The sequence below is a fragment of the Portunus trituberculatus genome, chromosome 38 (assembly GCF_017591435.1).
Source record: "Portunus trituberculatus isolate SZX2019 chromosome 38, ASM1759143v1, whole genome shotgun sequence".
Lineage (NCBI taxonomy): Eukaryota > Metazoa > Arthropoda > Malacostraca > Decapoda > Portunidae > Portunus > Portunus trituberculatus.
In genome coordinates, this window is record NC_059292.1 from 6,384,816 (window position 1) to 6,404,519 (window position 19,704).

The 19,704-nt window shown below is 42.1% G+C and overlaps 2 protein-coding genes across 4 annotated transcripts; both read right to left on the minus strand.

The window, feature by feature from the left end:
• Window positions 1-392: 392 nt before the first annotated feature.
• Window positions 393-5,398, minus strand: LOC123515154 (apolipoprotein D-like). 2 transcript variants are annotated; one of them, XM_045273630.1, is made up of 6 exons: window positions 5,315-5,398; window positions 4,295-4,441; window positions 3,578-3,665; window positions 3,101-3,217; window positions 2,573-2,658; window positions 393-2,133 (listed from the first exon to the last, which is right to left on the minus strand). In XM_045273630.1, the coding sequence occupies exons 1-6, from the start codon at window positions 5,315-5,317 to the stop codon at window positions 1,987-1,989; spliced, it is 588 nt and encodes a 195-aa protein (XP_045129565.1). In that variant the 5' UTR covers window positions 5,318-5,398; the 3' UTR covers window positions 393-1,986. The 2 variants fall into 2 exon arrangements, with proteins under 2 accessions (XP_045129565.1, XP_045129563.1); XM_045273628.1 differs by having other exon boundaries at window positions 5,312-5,332.
• Window positions 5,399-10,037: 4,639 nt separating this feature from the next.
• On the minus strand, window positions 10,038-15,073 carry LOC123515079 (apolipoprotein D-like). 2 transcript variants are annotated; one of them, XM_045273494.1, is made up of 6 exons: window positions 15,050-15,073; window positions 14,174-14,314; window positions 13,581-13,668; window positions 12,625-12,741; window positions 12,058-12,143; window positions 10,038-10,802 (listed from the first exon to the last, which is right to left on the minus strand). In XM_045273494.1, the coding sequence occupies exons 1-6, from the start codon at window positions 15,050-15,052 to the stop codon at window positions 10,656-10,658; spliced, it is 582 nt and encodes a 193-aa protein (XP_045129429.1). In that variant the 5' UTR covers window positions 15,053-15,073; the 3' UTR covers window positions 10,038-10,655. The 2 variants fall into 2 exon arrangements, with proteins under 2 accessions (XP_045129429.1, XP_045129428.1); XM_045273493.1 differs by having other exon boundaries at window positions 14,174-14,317; window positions 15,050-15,069.
• Window positions 15,074-19,704: the final 4,631 nt, after the last annotated feature.

A 19,704-nucleotide genomic window follows, 5' to 3' on the forward strand; every position in this document is an offset into this window, starting at 1 on the left:
CGTAACAGCCTTGGCAGTTGTCATTCCAGCGACTGACACAGCAGCGGTGTGTGACGGGTCATGAGGCGAACACAAGGACACCGCAGCCTAATTAATTTAAAGGTGCAGAAAAGAGAACTCGTGTTGTGGGCGTTTCATAATCTCTTTCATGTTTAAGTTGTGTGTGTGTGTGTGTGTGTGTGTGTGTGTGTGTGTGTGTGTGTGTGTGTGTGTGTGTGTGTGTGTGTGTGTGTGTGTGTGTGTGTGTGTGTGTGTGTGTGTGTGTTTGTCAGCATAACACATTGGTGGCTTTGGCAGTCTGGCTCCTTGTCATTCCTAGTGAAAAGATAAGCTTTCGGGTCAGCTGTAAGTCGAGATGAGCACATAATACTAATAGGCAAAAAAAACTGCGGTAACTTTTGACGACAAATGACCTATTTGTTTAAAAGTAAAGAACATAACATATCCTATCAGGCCGCGTGCAGCCCTCACTTGCCAGCACACAGCGGATGTATTTTCTACCACCAAACGCCACCAGCCTGCTACACTTTCAGTTATTTAATGCACAAAAAATGTTATCACATCCCCAAAAAGAGCAATGGTCACACCTCACTGCTGGTGTTCACGCATAGTGTCCTTCCTTTACAAACACTGCAAAAACCTTCTGTTAACAATTGGACCTTGGAAAAAAAAAGTCACGTTTGTCCGTGTTCCTCGTAAAGAGAAAAATCGGTAACACAGCGACATACACCGGGACCAGACTAAGTCCTCGGAGGGGGGCACATGCAGAAAACATTCCGGTTGCAATGCATGGTAAAAAGCTTGCATGAATGTTCAAGGGAAAGGTCACGTTTGCTGACCATGACACGTAAAGGACAATGCAGCACTGGTTGGGCGAGAGTCGATGGGACACAAAAGGCAAAAAGTCAATCAAATTCATAAAGAAAAAACGTAAATAACACGGGTAACGGAAAGTTAAAAAATTGTAGCTGTCTAAATGGAATATCATTCGTAACTGAAGGCAATAAGAAGGCACAAACACGGCAAACATCGTCGTGAAGAGACAAAAAGTTAAAGTTCAGTGATGGTAAGTCGGATTTTGTTGTTGCATTACAACTCTCATCCTGACTGGTGGCTTGTCATGTATTTAGCAGCCATGCTTGTTGCACCATCATGATCACTGTAATGTAATTCCTTTCAATAAATCTAGGTTATTTAAACTGCTTGGTTTGTGTTTGTCAGTATGTCTTCGTCTCCATATTCGTAGCAATGTATGTGTTTGGGTATATAAATCTACACCATTTAAAGCAAATGTTTGTTTCAGATGAAAGAAAAAGAAAAAAAAAAGAAAAACGGCACTACATGAGAACATGGATTAGGCCCCAAAGTCTTTTCTCCTTAGTTTATCAACACTAAAGATCTTCTGAACGCTCTCCAGTGTCTTAGTTCATATTTATTGGAACGGTCTCAGTGGGCATGTAGTCAGGGCTGAGTCAATAGGGAGCTTTAAAAGAAGGTTAGATAAATTCATGGATGGGAAAGATAGATGAAATTAGGTAGATTAAGCACACTGGGACCGCCTCGTATAGGCCTGGCGGCCTCTTACAGCTTCCCTCCTTTCTTATGTTCTTATGTTCTTATCTTCATGCTTCCAATACAACACACACCTCCATCTGATTCTCAATAAAGCAACACTCATACAATGTGAATCTTCAGGTAAATTGTACACTCACTTCACTATACAAAAGTAAAAGAAAATAATCGTAATATCTTTAATAGAAACAATTATTTAGTAACTTTCTTAGCTCATTGTATGCAAACCATTTTTCCTCAATAAAACTATCTCTCTAATGGCCTTGTGAACTATACAAGTCAAGGTCAATATGGCTGGCTTAGCATATTCCTACTAGGTGACATTAGGAGAACGCTGTTATGATGTATATAGGAGACGAATATGCTTCACGACTTTCTTATGAACTCTTAAGACAATAAAGCGCATGCAAGTGTCTAAGGCGTGTGGGGGCAGTCAGGGCCCTGGTAGGTGAACTGGAAGAGGCTTACGTCGATGCCATTGTCCTGGAACACTTTGCGGACGTGGTCGTGGGTCGCCTCGTCAAGGGTGGTGGCGCGGGAGGTGATCCATGCGTACTGGTACTGTGTGTGAGAAAAGAGTGGTCGTTAAAGCTACTCCGAAGACAGAGGAAGGGAATTGTAAGCGAAGGAGGAAAGTGGAACCAAATGAAAAGAACCGGAGGACTTTACGCAGAAAGGAAATTAAAGTACTATTTACAAGAGAGAGAGAGAGAGAGAGAGAGAGAGAGAGAGAGAGAGAGAGAGAGAGAGAGAGAGAGAGAGAGAGAGAGAGAGAGAGAGAGAGAGAGAGAGAGAGAGAGAGAGAGAGAGAGAGAGAGAGAGAGAGAGAGAGAGAGAGAGAGAGAGAGAGAGAGGAGTGGAATAAAGAGTAAAGAAGTTTGTCTAAATGCAAACATGGGCTACTAAACAATATAATAATAGTAATAAAATTAAAAACATGTCACTTTCATCTCACTGCCGTCTGGTCCCTTCCAACAGACACCACTGCAATGACACTTACGCGCTGCTCTCCAAATTGTTTACAGTTGTACAAGGCAGCGAAGGATTCGTAGTCGGTGTCCAGGATGTAGTGCAAGAAGGGGACGCCTGGCATGGTAGATAAAGATGAGTGTTTGGCAGCAGTGATAAATCAACACAGTATAACACACCCATTGTAAAATCTTAGGAATGGCTTTGAGGGGAGAATATACTCGTAAGTGTGGGAAAGGTGGAATATATCTAACTTAACGCCTTCAATACTGGGACGCATATTTAGTTTGAATTTAGGTGTGATTAGACGATTTTATTTATATTAGGAAGTGTCTATGGAGGTCAGAAGTTTACTATTTCAATCACCACGTAAATTTCTAAAGCTGTATAAAACCAGAAAACAATAAGTAGAATGAATATATAAACGCGTCATAGTACTAAAGGAGTTAAGACGAAAGGCAGTAAAGATGTTAAATATTCATGGACTGATAGAATGAAGAAAAAATATTTATGGTTGTAGTTGTGCAGTATCATGTCTGTTAAACTCCAGCATACTCACCGCTGTCACTTTCCACCAGCAACACGCCAGGCTCCAGCACTATCACGGTGCCCAGTATTTCTGTGAGCTCTCCTTCTACGGTGCGAGCCAAGTTGTGCGTCTGGAACACCCCGTCACCTGGCGAACGTGTGAGGCAAAGAATGAAAGGACTGCTGGATAGTCTCATTTCTTAATACTATTGTCTTCTCGTTAATGTCTCCATGCAGGATATTTTTTTCCTTCCTGCGAAACAGACACACACACACACACACACACACACACACACACACACACACACACACACACACACACACACACACACACACACACACACACACACACACACACACACACACACACAGTTTTACATATACGTTAGCATTTATAGTGAACATTTTTTTTTTATCTACGATCTAAATTCGCTTCGCACTCTTTAGTTTCTTTACTCCCGTTGACTTGGCTGAATCCTCCTACCCTGACACTTTCCTTCCCACTCACCAAGGTCAGAGTACACGATCTGCACGCAGTCCATGCCTTCCTCGAACAGCGCATCAAAACGCTCGATCTCAAACCAGGAACCCAGGTACTGGAACATCGAAGTGAGTGACAGAGAGCAAAATGTAAAGCAAGAATCAGGAAAAAATAAATAAAGGATGCACATGTGGAGCAGGCATTCGAGAGTTAGTAAAGATATTCAAACAGTACCCGCTTGATTTTTTTTTCGCAGAACGGTAGTTACCTCAGCAACATTATGAGGTGCAAGGAGAGGAAGAAACCTAGAAAAACCCGGTGCTACTTATTTACTTAATCCCTTCAATACTGGGTCACATTTTTACCTTAAGATTTGGGTACGATTAGACCATTTTATTTGCATACATTGGGAAGGGTTCATGGACGTCAGAAGATTGATGGCCAGATTCTTCACTATTCTAATCCCCACATAAGTTTCTGAAGGTGCATAAAATCACCAAATAGTAAGAAAGGTGAATAAGGAAACACGTCATAGTACTGAAGGGTTTAAGAAAAAGATACACTGCATAGACATATCCCACAATTCTCGATTATTTGGCTCTTTCAATGGACCTTTTGTTGATTTATTTTGTTGACCTTGGCCAGTGCTCCTCATATGAAAAAAGATAAAAAAAAACCCTCTAAACTAAAAAAATCCCACTAAACTAGCTAAACTCAGCTAATACTTTCACACGAGGTACTCACGGAAAGCATGTCAAAATCCTGCTTGGTGGTGACGGTTGGACACTCGCCGACGTCACGCAATACACCCAGTTTTGTAGTCCTGGCCTCACTCAGCACCACCGTAGCCGCCAGCAAGAGAGCCGCGACTGCTGCCTTCATCGTGGCATGCTGAGGGACGAAATAAAGAATAAGTGTGTTCTGTCTGGTTCGGACGTGTTCCAGCGCAGCATCACAATAAACACAGAAACAGACACACACACACACACACACACACACACACACACACACACACACACACACACACCGCGTAGTGTAGTGGTTAGCACGCTCGACTCACAATCGAGAGGGTCCGTGTTCGAGTCCCGGAAAGAGGTGAGGCAAATGGGCAAGCCTCTTAATGTGTGGCTCCTGTTCACCTAGCAGTAAATAGGTACGGGATGTAACTCGAGGGGTTGTGGCCTCGCTTTCCCGGTGTGTGGAGTGTGTGTTGTGGTCTCAGTCCTACCCGAAGATCGGTCTATGAGCTCTGAGCTCGCTCCGTAATGGGCTGGGTGACCAGCAGGCGACCGTGGTTGAATTTTACACTCACACACACACACACACACACACACACACACACACACACACACACACACACACAATATTTATCAGTATTGTATGGGATGTGATATGTGTGTCATGCAGCGGACTTTGCGTCATCCCCACATCATATTTTTGTTAGGCGTTAAACCACGCCCAAGTGTGGCCGAGCAACGTTCCAGTTTGGATAGAGCTTTGCACAGCGTCCTATCCTTCACTCCCGGGCCCGAATCTAATGCCAGGACCTGATCTGACCAAGAGGTCATTCTCAGTCTAGATCTTGACTCGAGGTAGATCGGACGTTCGAATAACGGTTGCACGTATTTTTGTGCAGCGCAATTTTAGTCTAATATAATATAATCATCTACATCGTGCATCTTTACGACTCTCTGGACTAATGCCACAACATATTAAATAAGGAGACAAAGAGATGTAAGACACAAAAACAACATATCATACAACCATTATCAGCAAAGAAGTTTTCCGAAGCTGGCGCAAATGAGCTCCTCACCACGAGACTGCTTATAAACTGTGCTTGCTTGCTTGAAATGATGTATAAAAACCCAGCGCTCCCACTACTCTCCACACTATCTTTCCTTACACAACAGTCACGTGTCACTGTAGTATACATGAGATGGTGTGACAGAAAGCAGGTGGACACTGATATCAAATAGTAACCTGTCTCAAGTCTCCTACGCTACTGCAGCCTCGTGATTCCCAAGACATAACTAAACAAGGTTTGTCTATGCCGGCCACTCTCTTTCAAGGAATCTAGAGTCTGTTTTGACTGCTGAAATGTGGCGTCAATATGCAGCAAACTAACTATAGAAAATGTACGGGACACGATGATCCTTCAGTCCCACCATCAATCTCAAAACTATTGTATATAAGAAAAGGTTACCAGGGAATGAGATTTTTCGTTTCCCAATGTGATTTTAACCCGTAATTTAGGTTTGATGTTGGATCTTAACACTTACCATATTTTTTTCTTTTTAATTCATTACTAAAGATAAGGGAAGCTGTAGGAAGCCACCTGCAAATGGCTTATACGTGATAGTCTCTGTCTAAAAGTTACCTGTTTCCACCTATCATTCTCGCCCTAAAATAGTGTCTAATCTTTTCCTAAAGCCCTCTAATGACTCAGCACTAACAGACATGATCACTGAGTCCATTTCATTCATCTGCCACTCAACTTGAGAACCAATTAATTCCTATTTATTTTTCTTCAATTTAAATTTTCAAGCTTTGACCCGTTATTTCTTATTCTTCCCTGATTAATGAGCCTGAGAATTTTGTCATCTGTGTGTGTGTGTGTGTGTGTGTGTGTGTGTGTGTGTGTGTGTGTGTGTGTGTGTGTGTGTGTGTGTGTGTGTGTGTGTGTGTGTGTGTGTGTGTGTGTGTGTGTGTGTGTGTGTGTGTGTGTGTGTGTGTGTGTGTTTTAAGCATTATCTACTGCCGATACAAATCATTACCTATCTTGCTATCTATTCACTCCTCCTATCCTCCTCATAGAAGGTGAACATTTAGGTGTTACTGAAAGCTTTGCAGAAATATAGGAATACTGCCATTGTGTAACTCCTTCCACCAAACAAATCTGAAATACCTGCAAAGATTCAAGGAAATCAACGAAGCACATTAATTTCTCAGTGCACTTTCTGAATGAGAATAGTACCGTGACTGGTCTGCTATTCTCAATTGACATCATATCTCAACCGTAATATATTCTTTTACGGGTTCAGTGCTGGTCAGCTTATTGAAGAACAATGCAATGCTGGGTAATGGACAGAGCCATGGAGGTCCGGAAGCGCGTCGTCAGTTCCCTTGGTGGGGAAATGTGTGAGTAAGCATCACATCACAAAGCGGTAACAGGTAGATAGGTCACAGGCAGTTTTTCCTTCCTAGGTTCGTGTTCTCAAGAATTTCTGCGTCTCACCTCAACCAATTTTACCCCTTCAGTACTGTGACGAATTTTTACCATGAGTTTTGTGTACCATTAGACTATCTTATTGACATTAGGAAAGGTTTATGGAGGTCAGAAGATTAATGGCCACAGTTTTCACTATTTTAATCCCCACATGTGTTTCTGAAGCCGTATAAAATTACCAAATAGTAACCACAATGAATATGGAAACGCGTCATGGTACTGAAAGGATTAATAAAGAGGTTGTTGTGTGATTTTTACAACATCGACATGAAAAATATTAATCTTTTGTAAAATATGTTTTTGTGCATTCCACCTCACAAAACAGGGTAAGCTAATACCTAAAACTACATTACAGAGAGGTCAGACACGTAGTGAAGCAGGGCAGTGGTGAGGTGAGGGAAAGGTGGAATTAAGATAAAACACAGTATTGTTGATAGGGCGAGGAAAACTGTCAGGATGAGCTGGCACCTTTGAGGACACAGTGAAGATATTCGTACCATAAAGTGCGCTCTCTCTCTCTCTCTCTCTCTCTCTCTCGTCTGTTAGAGAAAAAAAAGCTATACATGTTAACGGATTCACCTCAGACATGATGAACTGCAAGAGAAGGGAAGAGTGACACGCGGGATTGGAAATGTTATCAGCGCAATAGTTGTTGTTGTGTCTGTATTACTCGCTTTATTGGGATTGCTCTCGTCCCATCGGTGCCACTGTCCAAACTGATGCCGCTCATACATTCCCTTTCCATCCAGTGCCCTAACTATCCATCCGCTGCTCAAATGTGTCACCCTTCCCTCTCTCAATAGAAAAATAATAGTCTCTTTCTCTCTCTCTCTCTCCCATTACTAATTCACCACACATCGTCTTACACCCATATCTCTCTCTTACTAAAGTAGAGGCGCACCAGGCACTCCATTCCCACCTCGAATTTCACGTAGACACATTGCGCCTCACGTCAATTCCAGAAGTAGTGCACCTAACTTGAGGAAAGCGCTAGATTCAGATTTAATGGCACCATGAGAGAGAGAGAGAGAGAGAGAGAGAGAGAGAGAGAGAGAGAGAGAGAGAGAGAGCATTTCTGGGTGAGTATACTAGAACTAACAGGTTACACAGAGCATTGCACGGCTCAGTGATAAGAACTACGTGCGGTGTGGATGGGGTCACTTTGAGGCAGGTTTACGTAAGTGTGACAAAGGAGACACGGCGCTTCATGCATTGCGTAGGCATGTGACAATGGCTCGTTATTATGTAAACGCCTGAAGGGTTGAAAAATGTTGGAAAGAAAAATAGATAAAATTAACACAGTGCACAGTTTTGTTTGTTCACTCTATTTCTATCCTTTGCTTTTCTTTTTGTGTTTTATGTTGCTGAAATACAATATAATAACTTTTACAGCAGGAAACATTTTATTTTCTATATTTGAAATGAAACACTCGTATATTTCCTTCACTTTACTGGTGAGCGAGAGAAGCAGAGGGAGGAATGGTGTGGGAAGAGTGAAGACCCGACGACGGAAAGAGACACTTCATTGCTTTATTGTTTTCAGGGAAAATCTCTGCGGACAGTTTTTAACATTTACTAATGTTTATAATTGTAAACAGTGCAGCAGGTGGTTTACTTAGCGCTTAACTGAAAACAAACGCCGGAAAAATTCGACAATAATGAACTTTTCAAAATACACTATGTTGCGAAAACTGCACGTACACATCGGAAGTTAGCCAAAATGGTTACTATTATATTTATTCACTTAGTGGTGGGTAAAATTTCGTTCAATCGCTACAGAAACTTCATTATTTGTCGAATGAAAAACAGAAACTGACGATGAAAAGAAGAGAACGGTGTAGATATATAAATTCCAGTTTTCTGTAACATTCTCTCTTCTGGAAATACGTAATAGTGGTAAAGATTATAATCCCTGTATACTTTAGTGCAAATGTACAAGCTAACTTCACTCACACCTAAAGTAATATGTGTAATATGCGCGTGTATATATTTTTTTACTCCTGACACAAAGAGGATAAATACTTCACTGGAAAGCCGACACAAAAGTTTGTAAGACCTCTTCTGTTCTTCTGTGCGTGATGATGCTCTACGTGTTCCTAGGTGTACATTAATAAATCGTCTCCTTATGGATCATCATATATTTCTTTACCAACATGAAGAAAATGATGACTTCCGACTTTACTCAGACAAAGCTATACCAATTTTAAATCGAAATACTGGAAACACAAAAGAAAAATCTAAGGCAACACAGTGCTAGCGTCTTTGTCATCTTGTTTATTATCTAGTTTGTAAAATGCCACTCTCTGATGTTCATATTCTTGAAACCCTCGCGGTAAGTCTTACTCTCGCGTGAAAGCAATTAAAAAAGTGCGGCGTTTCTCGTTATCCTCAAGGCTCAGCAACAACAAGAGTGGTGAGTCCCTGCCACTGAACGCCCACCTTGGCAGCTGTCATTCCCGCAACTGACACAGCAGCGGTGTGTGGCGGATTACGAGGGGAAAGGAACACACGGACACCGCCACCTAATTCATTTAAAGGTGCAGAAAAGTGTAGTTTCATAATCTCTTTCATGTTCAAGGTGTGTGTGTGTGTGTGTGTGTGTGTGTGTGTGTGTGTGTGTGTGTGTGTGTGTGTGTGTGTGTGTGTGTGTGTGTGTGTGTGTGTCGGTCCCTGCTTCCTCTCTTCTCTCTCCTTCCATTCTTCCCTCTCCTCTGACACATTATACATTAAATTCCGCTAGCAAAAAGAGTTGAGCATCTCACTGTGTTAATGGCGGTGTTGAAATCCTAGTCTTGGCCGGTGTGAGCACGCACCCTCTGTGATACCCTGAAAGACCAGATTTGTTGTTGCAGTGCTTGAAGTCAAAGCTAACATTCAACGTCTGCCTTGAATTGCCCACCACTGCGCCTCAGAACGCACCAAAGAATGGACCCTTGCGATTTTCTCAACACCACACATCAAAGTATTCCTCGCCAGGCAATGCCCGTGTCCATCAGTTACAGGTGACAGGTGACAGGTGAGAGACGGGTTTCCATCACGACAAGTCTTTTATATTTTTTTACTTTCCTGTTTCAATGCAGTTTCAGTTCAAGCCCTGGCTGTTCCACAAGAATGCGATTGGTAAATTTACATAGGGCTTTGATCTCTTAAGTACCTTCTCTCTCTCTCTCTCTCTCTCTCTCTCTCTCTCTCTCTCTCTCTCTCTCTCTCTCTCTCTCTCTCTCTCTCTCTCTCTCTCATACAGGATATATCAATTAGTGCTTTATATAGCTGTAACGCAATTATTTATTTGGCAGTTGTTTCTTAATCTAATGTGCGTAAACTTTATGCTACATTGGCAGTCATGACTCGATGATTTGGGTAACAACATGAGGGAGAGCAAGCCAGCGTGAAAGGGAAGCAATGAAACAATAAGATCATCATTACTCTACTCAAATTGAAAGAGAAAGCGCAATAGCCATCCATAGTTACGTGCGTGAGTCTCTAAAACGCAGATAATATTGAGGTCACTCATATAAACTTACTGACCGAGTGATTTATTGCTTTAAAAATTTCGTCTATTCTTACAACAATCCAAATAATCATAAAATCTTCATTATAAGACTGATGCCTGTATTCTGAAACGCTTTGCACTCTCACCATCACCGTTTTCCAAAGGCTCTACTTGAAGGTTCTCGTGTTTTTCAGGTAACTTTTTTTTATGGTTCTGGTGATGGATTGGCAAGATTAGCAAGTAAATTAGGAGGAAAAACTGTCTTGAAAACTCGGATAGTCGTCTATGAGGCCTTAGAAAATTGTCGTGGTGAGAGAGGGAAGTGTTTCTGAATACAGGCGTGAAAGCGAAGATGAGGTGAATAATACAAGACTGTCTACAAGAAACTAAGGCGAGTAGGGGCAGTCCTCGCCTTGATGGATGGGGTTGAAGAGGCTCACGTCGATGCCATTGTTCTCGAACACTTTGCGGGCGTGCTCGTAGATGCTCTGGTCGAGAGTGGTGTGGCGGGCGAGGATCCAAGCAAACTGGTACTGTGGGCATTTGGTGAGAGAGAGAGAGAGAGAGAGAGAGAGAGAGAGAGAGAGAGAGAGAGAGAGAGAGAGAGAGAGAGAGAGAGAGAGAGAGAGAGAGAGAGAGAGAGAGAGAGAGAGAGAGAGAGAGAGAGAGAGAGAGAGAGAGAGAGAGAGAGAGAGAGAGAGAGAGAGAGAGAGAGAGAGAGAGAGAGAGAGAGAGAGAGAGAGAGAGAGAGAGAGAGAGAGAGAGAGAGAGAGAGAGAGAGAGAGAGAGAGAGAGAGAGAGAGAGAGAGAGAGAGAGAGAGAGAGAGAGAGAGAGAGAGAGAGAGAGAGAGAGAGAGAGAGAGAGAGAGAGAGAGAGAGAGAGAGAGAGAGAGAGAGAGAGAGAGAGAGAGAGAGAGAGAGAGAGAGAGAGAGAGAGAGAGAGAGAGAGAGAGAGAGAGAGAGAGAGAGAGAGAGAGAGAGAGAGAGAGAGAGAGAGAGAGAGAGAGAGAGAGAGAGAGAGAGAGAGAGAGAGAGAGAGAGAGAGAGAGAGAGAGAGAGAGAGAGAGAGAGAGAGAGAGAGAGAGAGAGAGAGAGAGAGAGAGAGAGAGAGAGAGAGAGAGAGAGAGAGAGAGAGAGAGAGAGAGAGAGAGAGAGAGAGAGAGAGAGAGAGAGAGAGAGAGAGAGAGAGAGAGAGAGAGAGAGAGAGAGAGAGAGAGAGAGAGAGAGAGAGAGAGAGAGAGAGAGAGAGAGAGAGAGAGAGAGAGAGAGAGAGAGAGAGAGAGAGAGAGAGAGAGAGAGAGAGAGAGAGAGAGAGAGAGAGAGAGAGAGAGAGAGAGAGAGAGAGAGAGAGAGAGAGAGAGAGAGAGAGAGAGAGAGAGAGAGAGAGAGAGAGAGAGAGAGAGAGAGAGAGAGAGAGAGAGAGAGAGAGAGAGAGAGAGAGAGAGAGAGAGAGAGAGAGAGAGAGAGAGAGAGAGAGAGAGAGAGAGAGAGAGAGAGAGAGAGAGAGTATATCCCATTGTGTTAGGCAGGAATGAATTACAAGCGAATAAAACATTAGTGCAAAGACGCAGAATCAGCTAAACTTACTGCCTTTTACATCTACTTATACGTTCATAGTGACACAGACGCATATGTGAGTAAAAATCAAAGACGATAAGTAAGAGAATAATTTGCATGCAGAGCTACATAATGCAACAGTGGCTTATTGAATATCATAGCTTACAAAAATAAAATCTATATATAAAAAAAGCACTCCTTATTGACCGAAAAGATTGCCTTTGTACTTACGCGGAGCTCTCCAAGTTGCTCGCAGTTATACACGGCGGTGAAGTTAGTGTAGTCTGTGTCCAGGACGTGGTACTCTGCAGGGATGCCTGGAGCGGGAAGAAATGGAGGGACATGGAACATCAACACAAGGACGGGATTGTTTAAGAGATGATATCGATAATCCCAGAGTTTATTACTCAAATTTACCTACATGCAAATATATTCCTTTTCATGTAAGTTAAGTAAGGGTTTGATAGATAGGAAAAAACAAAATTAAAAACTCAAGTAGAGAGATCAATCAATATGTAGGAGAGAAATAGATTAAAAAAAAGACGGTATGTCTACTAAACAAGAATTCATGTTTTGGTACCATTAACATGAAAATTCAATGCTGACAGCAGTGAAAATGTGAAATAAACCAAGAAAATATAAGGCCTGGTGCTCTAACTATCAGGAAAAGTACAAAATATGGTAGACAGACATAAAAGATGAAACAAAAATTAAAGTGAATTATTCTATTGATGGCAGTGAGGACGATGAAAAATAGAAATGATAATAATAGTATCAAGAAAGGTCTCGTGTACTTACCATCATTAAACACGACTAGCAACACGCCGGGCTCCAGCACAGTCGCCGTGCCGATGATGTCATAGAACTCTCCCTCTGCAGTGCGAGCCATGTTGTGCACCTCCACCACGCCCTCACCTGACCAGCGGCACAGAAAATGGATGAAACGAAGGGGATGAGAGAGGCAAATGGAACGAAAGAAGTGATCGAGTTTCTTTTGTGTGTGTGTGTGTGTGTGTGTGTGTGTGTGTGTGTGTGTGTGTGTGTGTGTGTGTGTTTGCTTTTTTCCCCTTTTTCCGGTTAATCTTTCTGCACAATATATATATTTTTTCTATTCCACGTTGAATTTCACAGGTACGAAAAATAGTTTGATATTTCGACAGGTTTTGACCCAAACTTAATACAGTTATGCTGGAGGATGGAGAGAAATGCAGCAGGTAAAATGAATGTGATTTGCTGTTCAGAGTAGATTGATACCAGGTGTGGAGGCAAATCCTGTCACACACACACACACACACACACACACACACACACACACACACACACACACACACACACACACACACACACACACACAAATGCACTCTCTCTCTCTCTCTCTTAGATCAGCAGAAAATAACAGAAATTGAAAAGGTTAGTATTCCAAGTTACAATTAGGGATTCAAACTCCTAAGTCTGTTGATAGTAAGCAGAATGCACTGATCATGACATCCATCTCCTTCTCTCTATTAGAATCACTGAACCTTTTCACTTCATCTGCACTGTGTACTATCTCTTTCGCTGGGTTTCTTCCTTCAATATCTGTACAGAATTGTTTAACTTTAATGTCTACAACTGATATTTCTCGTTTCATCATTCTACTTGAGTTTTCTTTACCTGACACATTTTCCACTCAGGACTTAAGCTTGGTTTGTACATTTTTTAATTTTTTGTATTCCCTTTCAAGCTTCATATATCCCCATTACTCTACAACTCACCCAAATCAGTGTAATCGACATGCACACAGTCCATGCCCTCTTCGAACCTCGCTTCAAATCGCTCGATCTCATACCATCTCCCAAGGTACTGAAATAACGACGGTGTGTAAATCATAAAAGAACAAAAAAAGTCAGGAGCAGCTTCAAAACCCTGTCAGCGCATATAGAGACAAGCACACAGAGACAAGCAAACAAGAAGACAATATTCTACATGTATGAAATGTAAAGTGACAAGGAATTCTTTTATGGTCACAATGCAAACCTGTTGGAACACTGCTTGCTTTGGTGGCTGAGGTCAAAATGCTTAAAAAAAAAAGCAATTGACAACAAAATAAAAGGGAAGAAAACAAATCAAATATTAATTGAATTGTAAACAAAGGAAAGAAAAGAGCAACAAAATTTTTGGCTTCATAAAGAATCAAGCGTTCAGCTGCGGCGGTGGTCCAACTGACCACGTGACTAGACTAGATAAGGTTACGAAGGACTAGATAAGGTTACGAAGAATATAGAAGAGATCTGAGGATGTGCAATTACTCGGCTATTGAGGTGCAAAGTTACTCCATATCAAATAAACAGTCATATGAGGAACTTACTGGGGCAACTTCAAGGTCCTGCTTGTTGGTGATGGTCGGACACTTGCCGGTGCTCACGTGACGCAGCGCACCCACCTTGGCCTCACTGAGTGCCACCACCACCGCCAGCAAGAGACTCGTGATTGTTGCCTTCATTGTGAGCTGCTATGAGAAACACGGGAATATATATTCAGCTTATTAAACTTCCACCACTATCCTACGCTCAATATCTCAACTAATAATTTCACTCCAGCCATCTTGCTAAAACAGCTTAAATGAGATTGACTGTTTTATTTCCTCAACAAATATTTTTCTTCTTTCCATTTGCTCAATCTGAAGAGGGACCCATACCCATTCATGTATGGTATACTGCTTCCATATATGGGGATGTAAACTTTTTATTTATATTTTTTGGCTCATAGACACTCTGCGGTCGTCAATCCTTAACTCATAGACACTCTCCGGTCGTCAATCCTTAACTCAGAGTCCGAATGTTATATTCTACAATCTCCTACCGTTATTTGGTTATTGGTTACTGCTATTGTAAACTTGCACACTGAATTCCTCCCCCTTCTATCACAAAACTTTCCATTTACCCTCATCCCTACTTTATCAGCATTCTTAATGCAAGAGTTGACCATTATCTTCACTCTTTTCTACTTATATTCAATTAGTTAACAGTGACACCTTTTTCTGTTTCTATTTTGTCCTTTTTACGATTAACTATAACTGCTTCAAAAGAGGAATATCAAGAAACTTCATTACCTAAGCTGGCAGCCACTCCTCTGTATCTCTTAGAGGCATCATAAGCAAGTTTTATTCCCATCTCTTTGCCTTTCCCTCTTGCACATACTAAAGACTAAGAGTTCCTGAGACTGGCACCACCAAGCTCCTCACCATGAGTGTGTCGCTGTATTGTCCCTCTTCATGTCCGTCACTTGCCTGATATATGGATGCACCATGCTCCCCCCTTCACCTCCCGTCCTCCTTACCCCTGAGCTCAATGATATGTGTTCCCGGTGGGTACGTAAGTTGGTGTGGGAGAGAACAGATGGGCACTGTTATCTTATAGCAATCATAATGCTGTACCACTCAGGCCAGAGTTCACTGGCTTTGTTTCCTGAAATGTTACAGGGGGTTGAATGGAGATGACGAAGCTAGCAGAAAAACAGAAGAGGTTCAGGAAATCTGAAGATTATTTTGAATCCCAGATTTCTTTCGTTATGAAGCATCATCAAGTACACTTCCTTCTATATATATCGATGGTTTCCAGACTGTGGGTAGATCACCCGATGGTAGTAATAAAAAAAAATTTTCGAAGGTAATGTAGAGGTTACAGAGATTCGTGGAAATCAGAAAATAGAAGAAAAAGAAGAAAAATATTCTGGTACCTAACATTAACAATAATGTTACATCAGTTTCAGTATGCTAAATTGTAAAGTAAACAAGAAGCATTAAAACTGCTATATAGTATCAGAAATATGCGTTTAAAAGTGTGATAAGCCACGATTATTTTGATGGGTATGCTTCTGTCACTCTGTCATAGCCACTCGCTTACCGTGATCATGACGTGTCACTGACTTCCTCAGTCTGTTTCAAGCGTGACACTCGATTCATCCCACCGACTGGTGACAAATAATGTTCATGACATGTTTGGCAATAGTTACTAAAGATATTGCAAAAGGGTAAACACGCCTAATATGCCATGTTGAATTGGGTAACAAATCGAAAATGTTTGGGAACCACTCATATAAATGAGTAAAATTAATAGGGCGATTTATTTAATTGGACTCTAATGCTGCTGTCTATGCATTCTAAAAACTATATAATCTTTGTTTAACAATAGCATTTATGTGAACACAGTTTCTTCGGCCACAGAACCTGACAACAACCTAACTCCCAGCGAGGTTTAATAGCACTAGTTCAGGGGGTGCTGTGAACTCTCCATTAAAGCTAGATGTGATCTCGCTGAACGTTTTCCTTTGTCTCGCAACTCAAGGGGGCAGTCACAACCTGCCGTCTAAAGACAACTCTCCTACTTAATACAAAATTACATGCACTTACCACACACACACCATTCACTTAAAATTCAAAATAAAAAAGATGGCAACTCCAAATTCAGCCTTGGAGTCCCCTTCTGGGAAGGTGACCAGAAATGTCCCCAGGTCAGACTGGTCTCTCAATAGTGACGCAAAATGTCTTGATCTAATTTTCAATCTGTGGAACACCACCTCTCCTCTACTAAACCTCATCTTCTTTTCCTCACCGAAACACAGCTGTCTGAGGCAACTGACAGTAGCCCTTTCTCTGTTCTCTCCTACTTTCTCTATTTTCATTTTCGTTCCAAAGCTGGATGTTGCGTCTATGTGCGCAACGACTTAACTTGCTCTCGTGCCCACGCTCTTGAATTTTCCGAGTTTTCTACCATCTGGCTTCGACTCAATACTCATTCTTTAACTAAATTCATCTGTGCTGTCTATCTCTCCTCTAACTCCTCTGACTATAGTAAATTCTTTGAGTATTTAATTTTCAAAGTAGAGCACATTCTGTCCCTCTACCCTTTCGCTGAGATTTCCATTCTTGGAGATTTCAATATTCACCGCCAGTTTGGCTTTCCCCTCATTTCAGTGACCATCCTGGTGAACTGACCTTCAACTCTGCTATCCTCCATGACCTAGAGCAACTGGTGCAACATCCTTCTCGTATCCCTGACCGTCATGGAGATACGCCCAACAATCTTGATCTTTTCCTCATCTCTAATCCTACAGATTATGCTGTTAACCTGTCTTCTCCGTTGGGGTCCTCCGATCACAACCTCATTTCTGTTTCTTGTCCTATTTCTCCAATCCCTGCTCAGGATACCCCAAAAGCGGAGGTGCCTCTGGCGTTTTACCTCTGCCAGATGGGGGACCTAAGAAGGTACAAAGCTGATTTTCACTGGAATTATTATTGTTTCCGTGTCCGCATAACAGAGGTGATAGTGTCTGGCATGGAGGCGTACATTCCTCATTCTTTTTCTCATCCTAAACCTTCTAAACCTTGGTTTAACATAACTTTTTCTCGTGCTATACATGATGGAGAGGTTGCCCACAAAAAGTAATTGAGTCTTTCATCTCAGAGTTGATAGTGTCTGGCATGGAGGCGTACATTCTTCATTCTTTTTCTCATCCTAAACCTTCTAAACCTTGGTTTAACTCAGCCTGTTCTCGTGCTATACATGATGAAGAGGCTGTCCACAAAAGGTAATTGAGTTTTTCATCTCCTGATTCTCACGCGCTTTATATTTCTGGCCGGACTTATGCCAAGTCTATTCTTCAACTTGCCAAAAACTCCTTCATAAATAGAAAATATCGAAATCTTTCAAACTCTAACTACCCTCGAGATTTCTGGCATCTCCATTCTCTAAACATCTCCAATAACTTTACTTCTTTATCTTTCTCTCCTTTATTTTATCCTGATGGCACCACTGCCATCTCATCTGTCTCTAAAGCTGAACTCTTCTCTCAAACCTTTGCTAACAACTCCACCTTGGATGATTCTGGGCTTGTCCTCCTCTCCTCCTCCCTCTGACTATTTCATGTCTACAATCAAAATTCTTCGTAATGATGTTTTCCATGCCCTTGCTGGCCTAAACCCTCGGAAGGCTTATGGACCTGATGGGGTCCCTCCTATTGTTCTCAAAACTGTGCTTCCGTGCTTGCACCTTGCCTGGCCAAACTCTTTCAACTTTGTCTATCGACTTCTACCTTTCCTTCTTGCTGGAAGTTTGCCTACATTCAGCCTGTTCCTAAAAAGGGTGACCGTTCTAATCCCTCAAACTACCGTCCTATAGCTTTAATCTCTTGCTTGTCTAAAGTTTTGAATCTATCCTGAATAGGAAGATTCTCAAACATCTGTCACTTCACAATCTTCTGTCTGATCGCCAGTATGGCTTCCGTCAAGGTCGCTCTACTGGTGATCTTCTGGCTTTCCTTACTGAGTCTTGGTCATCCTCTTTTAGAGATTTCGGTGAAACTTTTGCTGTAACGTTAGACATATCAAAAGCTTTTGATAGAGTCTGGCACAAAGCTTTGATTTCAAAACTGCCCTCCTACGGTTTCTATCCTTCTCTCTGCAACTTTATCTCAAGTTTCCTTTCCGACCGTTCTATTGCTGCTGTGGTAGACGGCCACTGTTCCTAAATCTATTAACAGTGGTGTTCCTCAGGGTTCTGTCCTGTCACCCACTCTCTTTCTATTATTCATTAATGACCTTCTTAACCAAACTTCTTGCCCTATCCACTCCTACGCTGATGATACCACCCTACATCTTTCCACGTCCTTTCAGAGACGACCAACCCTTCAGGAAGTCAACAGATCACGCAGGGACGCCACAGAACGCCTGACTTCTGATCTTTCTAAGATTTCCGATTGGGGCAGAGAAAATTAGTAGTTTTCAATGCCTCAAAAACTCAATTCCTCCATCTATCAACTCGACACAACCTTCCAGACAACTATCTCCTCTTCTTCAGTGACACTCAACTGTCTCCCTCTTCCACACTGAATATCCTCGGTCTGTCCTTTGCTCACAATCTTAACTGGAAACTTCATATCTCATCTCTTGCTAAAACAGCCTCTATGAAGTTAGGCGTTCTGCGGCGTCTCCGCCAGTTATTCTCGCCCCTCCAACTGTTAACGCTGTACTCCGTCCTTGTATGAAGTACTCTTAGCATGTTTAGGGGGTTCCACTCATACAGCTTTATCAGATAGGGTGGCATCAAAAGCTTTTCGTCTCATAAACTCCCCTCCTCTGACTGACTGTTTTCAGGCTCTTTCTCACTGCCAAAATATTGTATCTCTTTCTATGTTTTATCGTTATTTTCATGCTAACTGTTCTACTGATCTTGCTAACTGCATGCCTCCCCTTCTCCTGCGGCCTCACTGTACAAGGGTTTCTTCTTCCTCTCATCCCTATTCTGTCCAGCCCTCTAATACAATCTTCTTCCTCTCATCCCTATTCTGTTCAGCCCTCTAATACAAGAAGAGTTAATCAGTATTTTCAATCATTCATACTTTTCATTGGTAAACTCTGGAACTCCCTACCTGCTTCTGTATTTTCATCTTCCTACGACTTGACATCTTTTTAAGAGGTGTCAAGACATTTGTCCCTGGTTTTCTGCTAATTCTTTCTGATCTTTTAGGGAGACTGCAGTTCCAGTGGGCCTTTTTTTTCTAATATTTTGTTGCCCGTGGCAGCTCTCCCTCTTGCATTGAAAAAAAGAAAACACTTGCCACAAGACCATTTCCAACACAATATGATGTGCTAAAGTTCGGTGGTTTAAACAGTAATTATTGTAGCAGATATAGCCCCTTTGATACAAAAGATTCTCTCTCTCTCTCTCTCTCTCTCTCTCTCTCTCTCTCTCTCTCTCTCTCTCTCTCTCTCTCTCTCTCTCTCTCTCTCTCTCTCTCTCTCTCTCTGACTCACTTAGATTGGGACAGCCACGGTGCGCACACTATATCCAGCTTTGATTTGTCCATACACTTGTCCGCCTGCCAGGCGTCGGAGTACAG

What these genes read in the sequence shown, in the direction of transcription:
- LOC123515154 (XM_045273628.1), bottom strand. An exon ending in AGGATTTTGACATGCTTTCC is followed by an intron (nt 3,666 to 4,294) that starts GTGAGTACCTCG and finishes TCGATGTTCCAG; the next exon opens with TACCTGGGTTCCTGGTTTGA. An exon ending in AACAATTTGGAGAGCAGCGC is followed by an intron (nt 2,134 to 2,572) that starts GTAAGTGTCATT and finishes TCTCACACACAG; the next exon opens with TACCAGTACGCATGGATCAC.
- LOC123515079 (XM_045273493.1), bottom strand. An exon ending in GCTAGTCGTGTTTAATGATG is followed by an intron (nt 12,144 to 12,624) that starts GTAAGTACACGA and finishes TTCCCGCTCCAG; the next exon opens with GCATCCCTGCAGAGTACCAC. An exon ending in AGCAACTTGGAGAGCTCCGC is followed by an intron (nt 10,803 to 12,057) that starts GTAAGTACAAAG and finishes AAATGCCCACAG; the next exon opens with TACCAGTTTGCTTGGATCCT.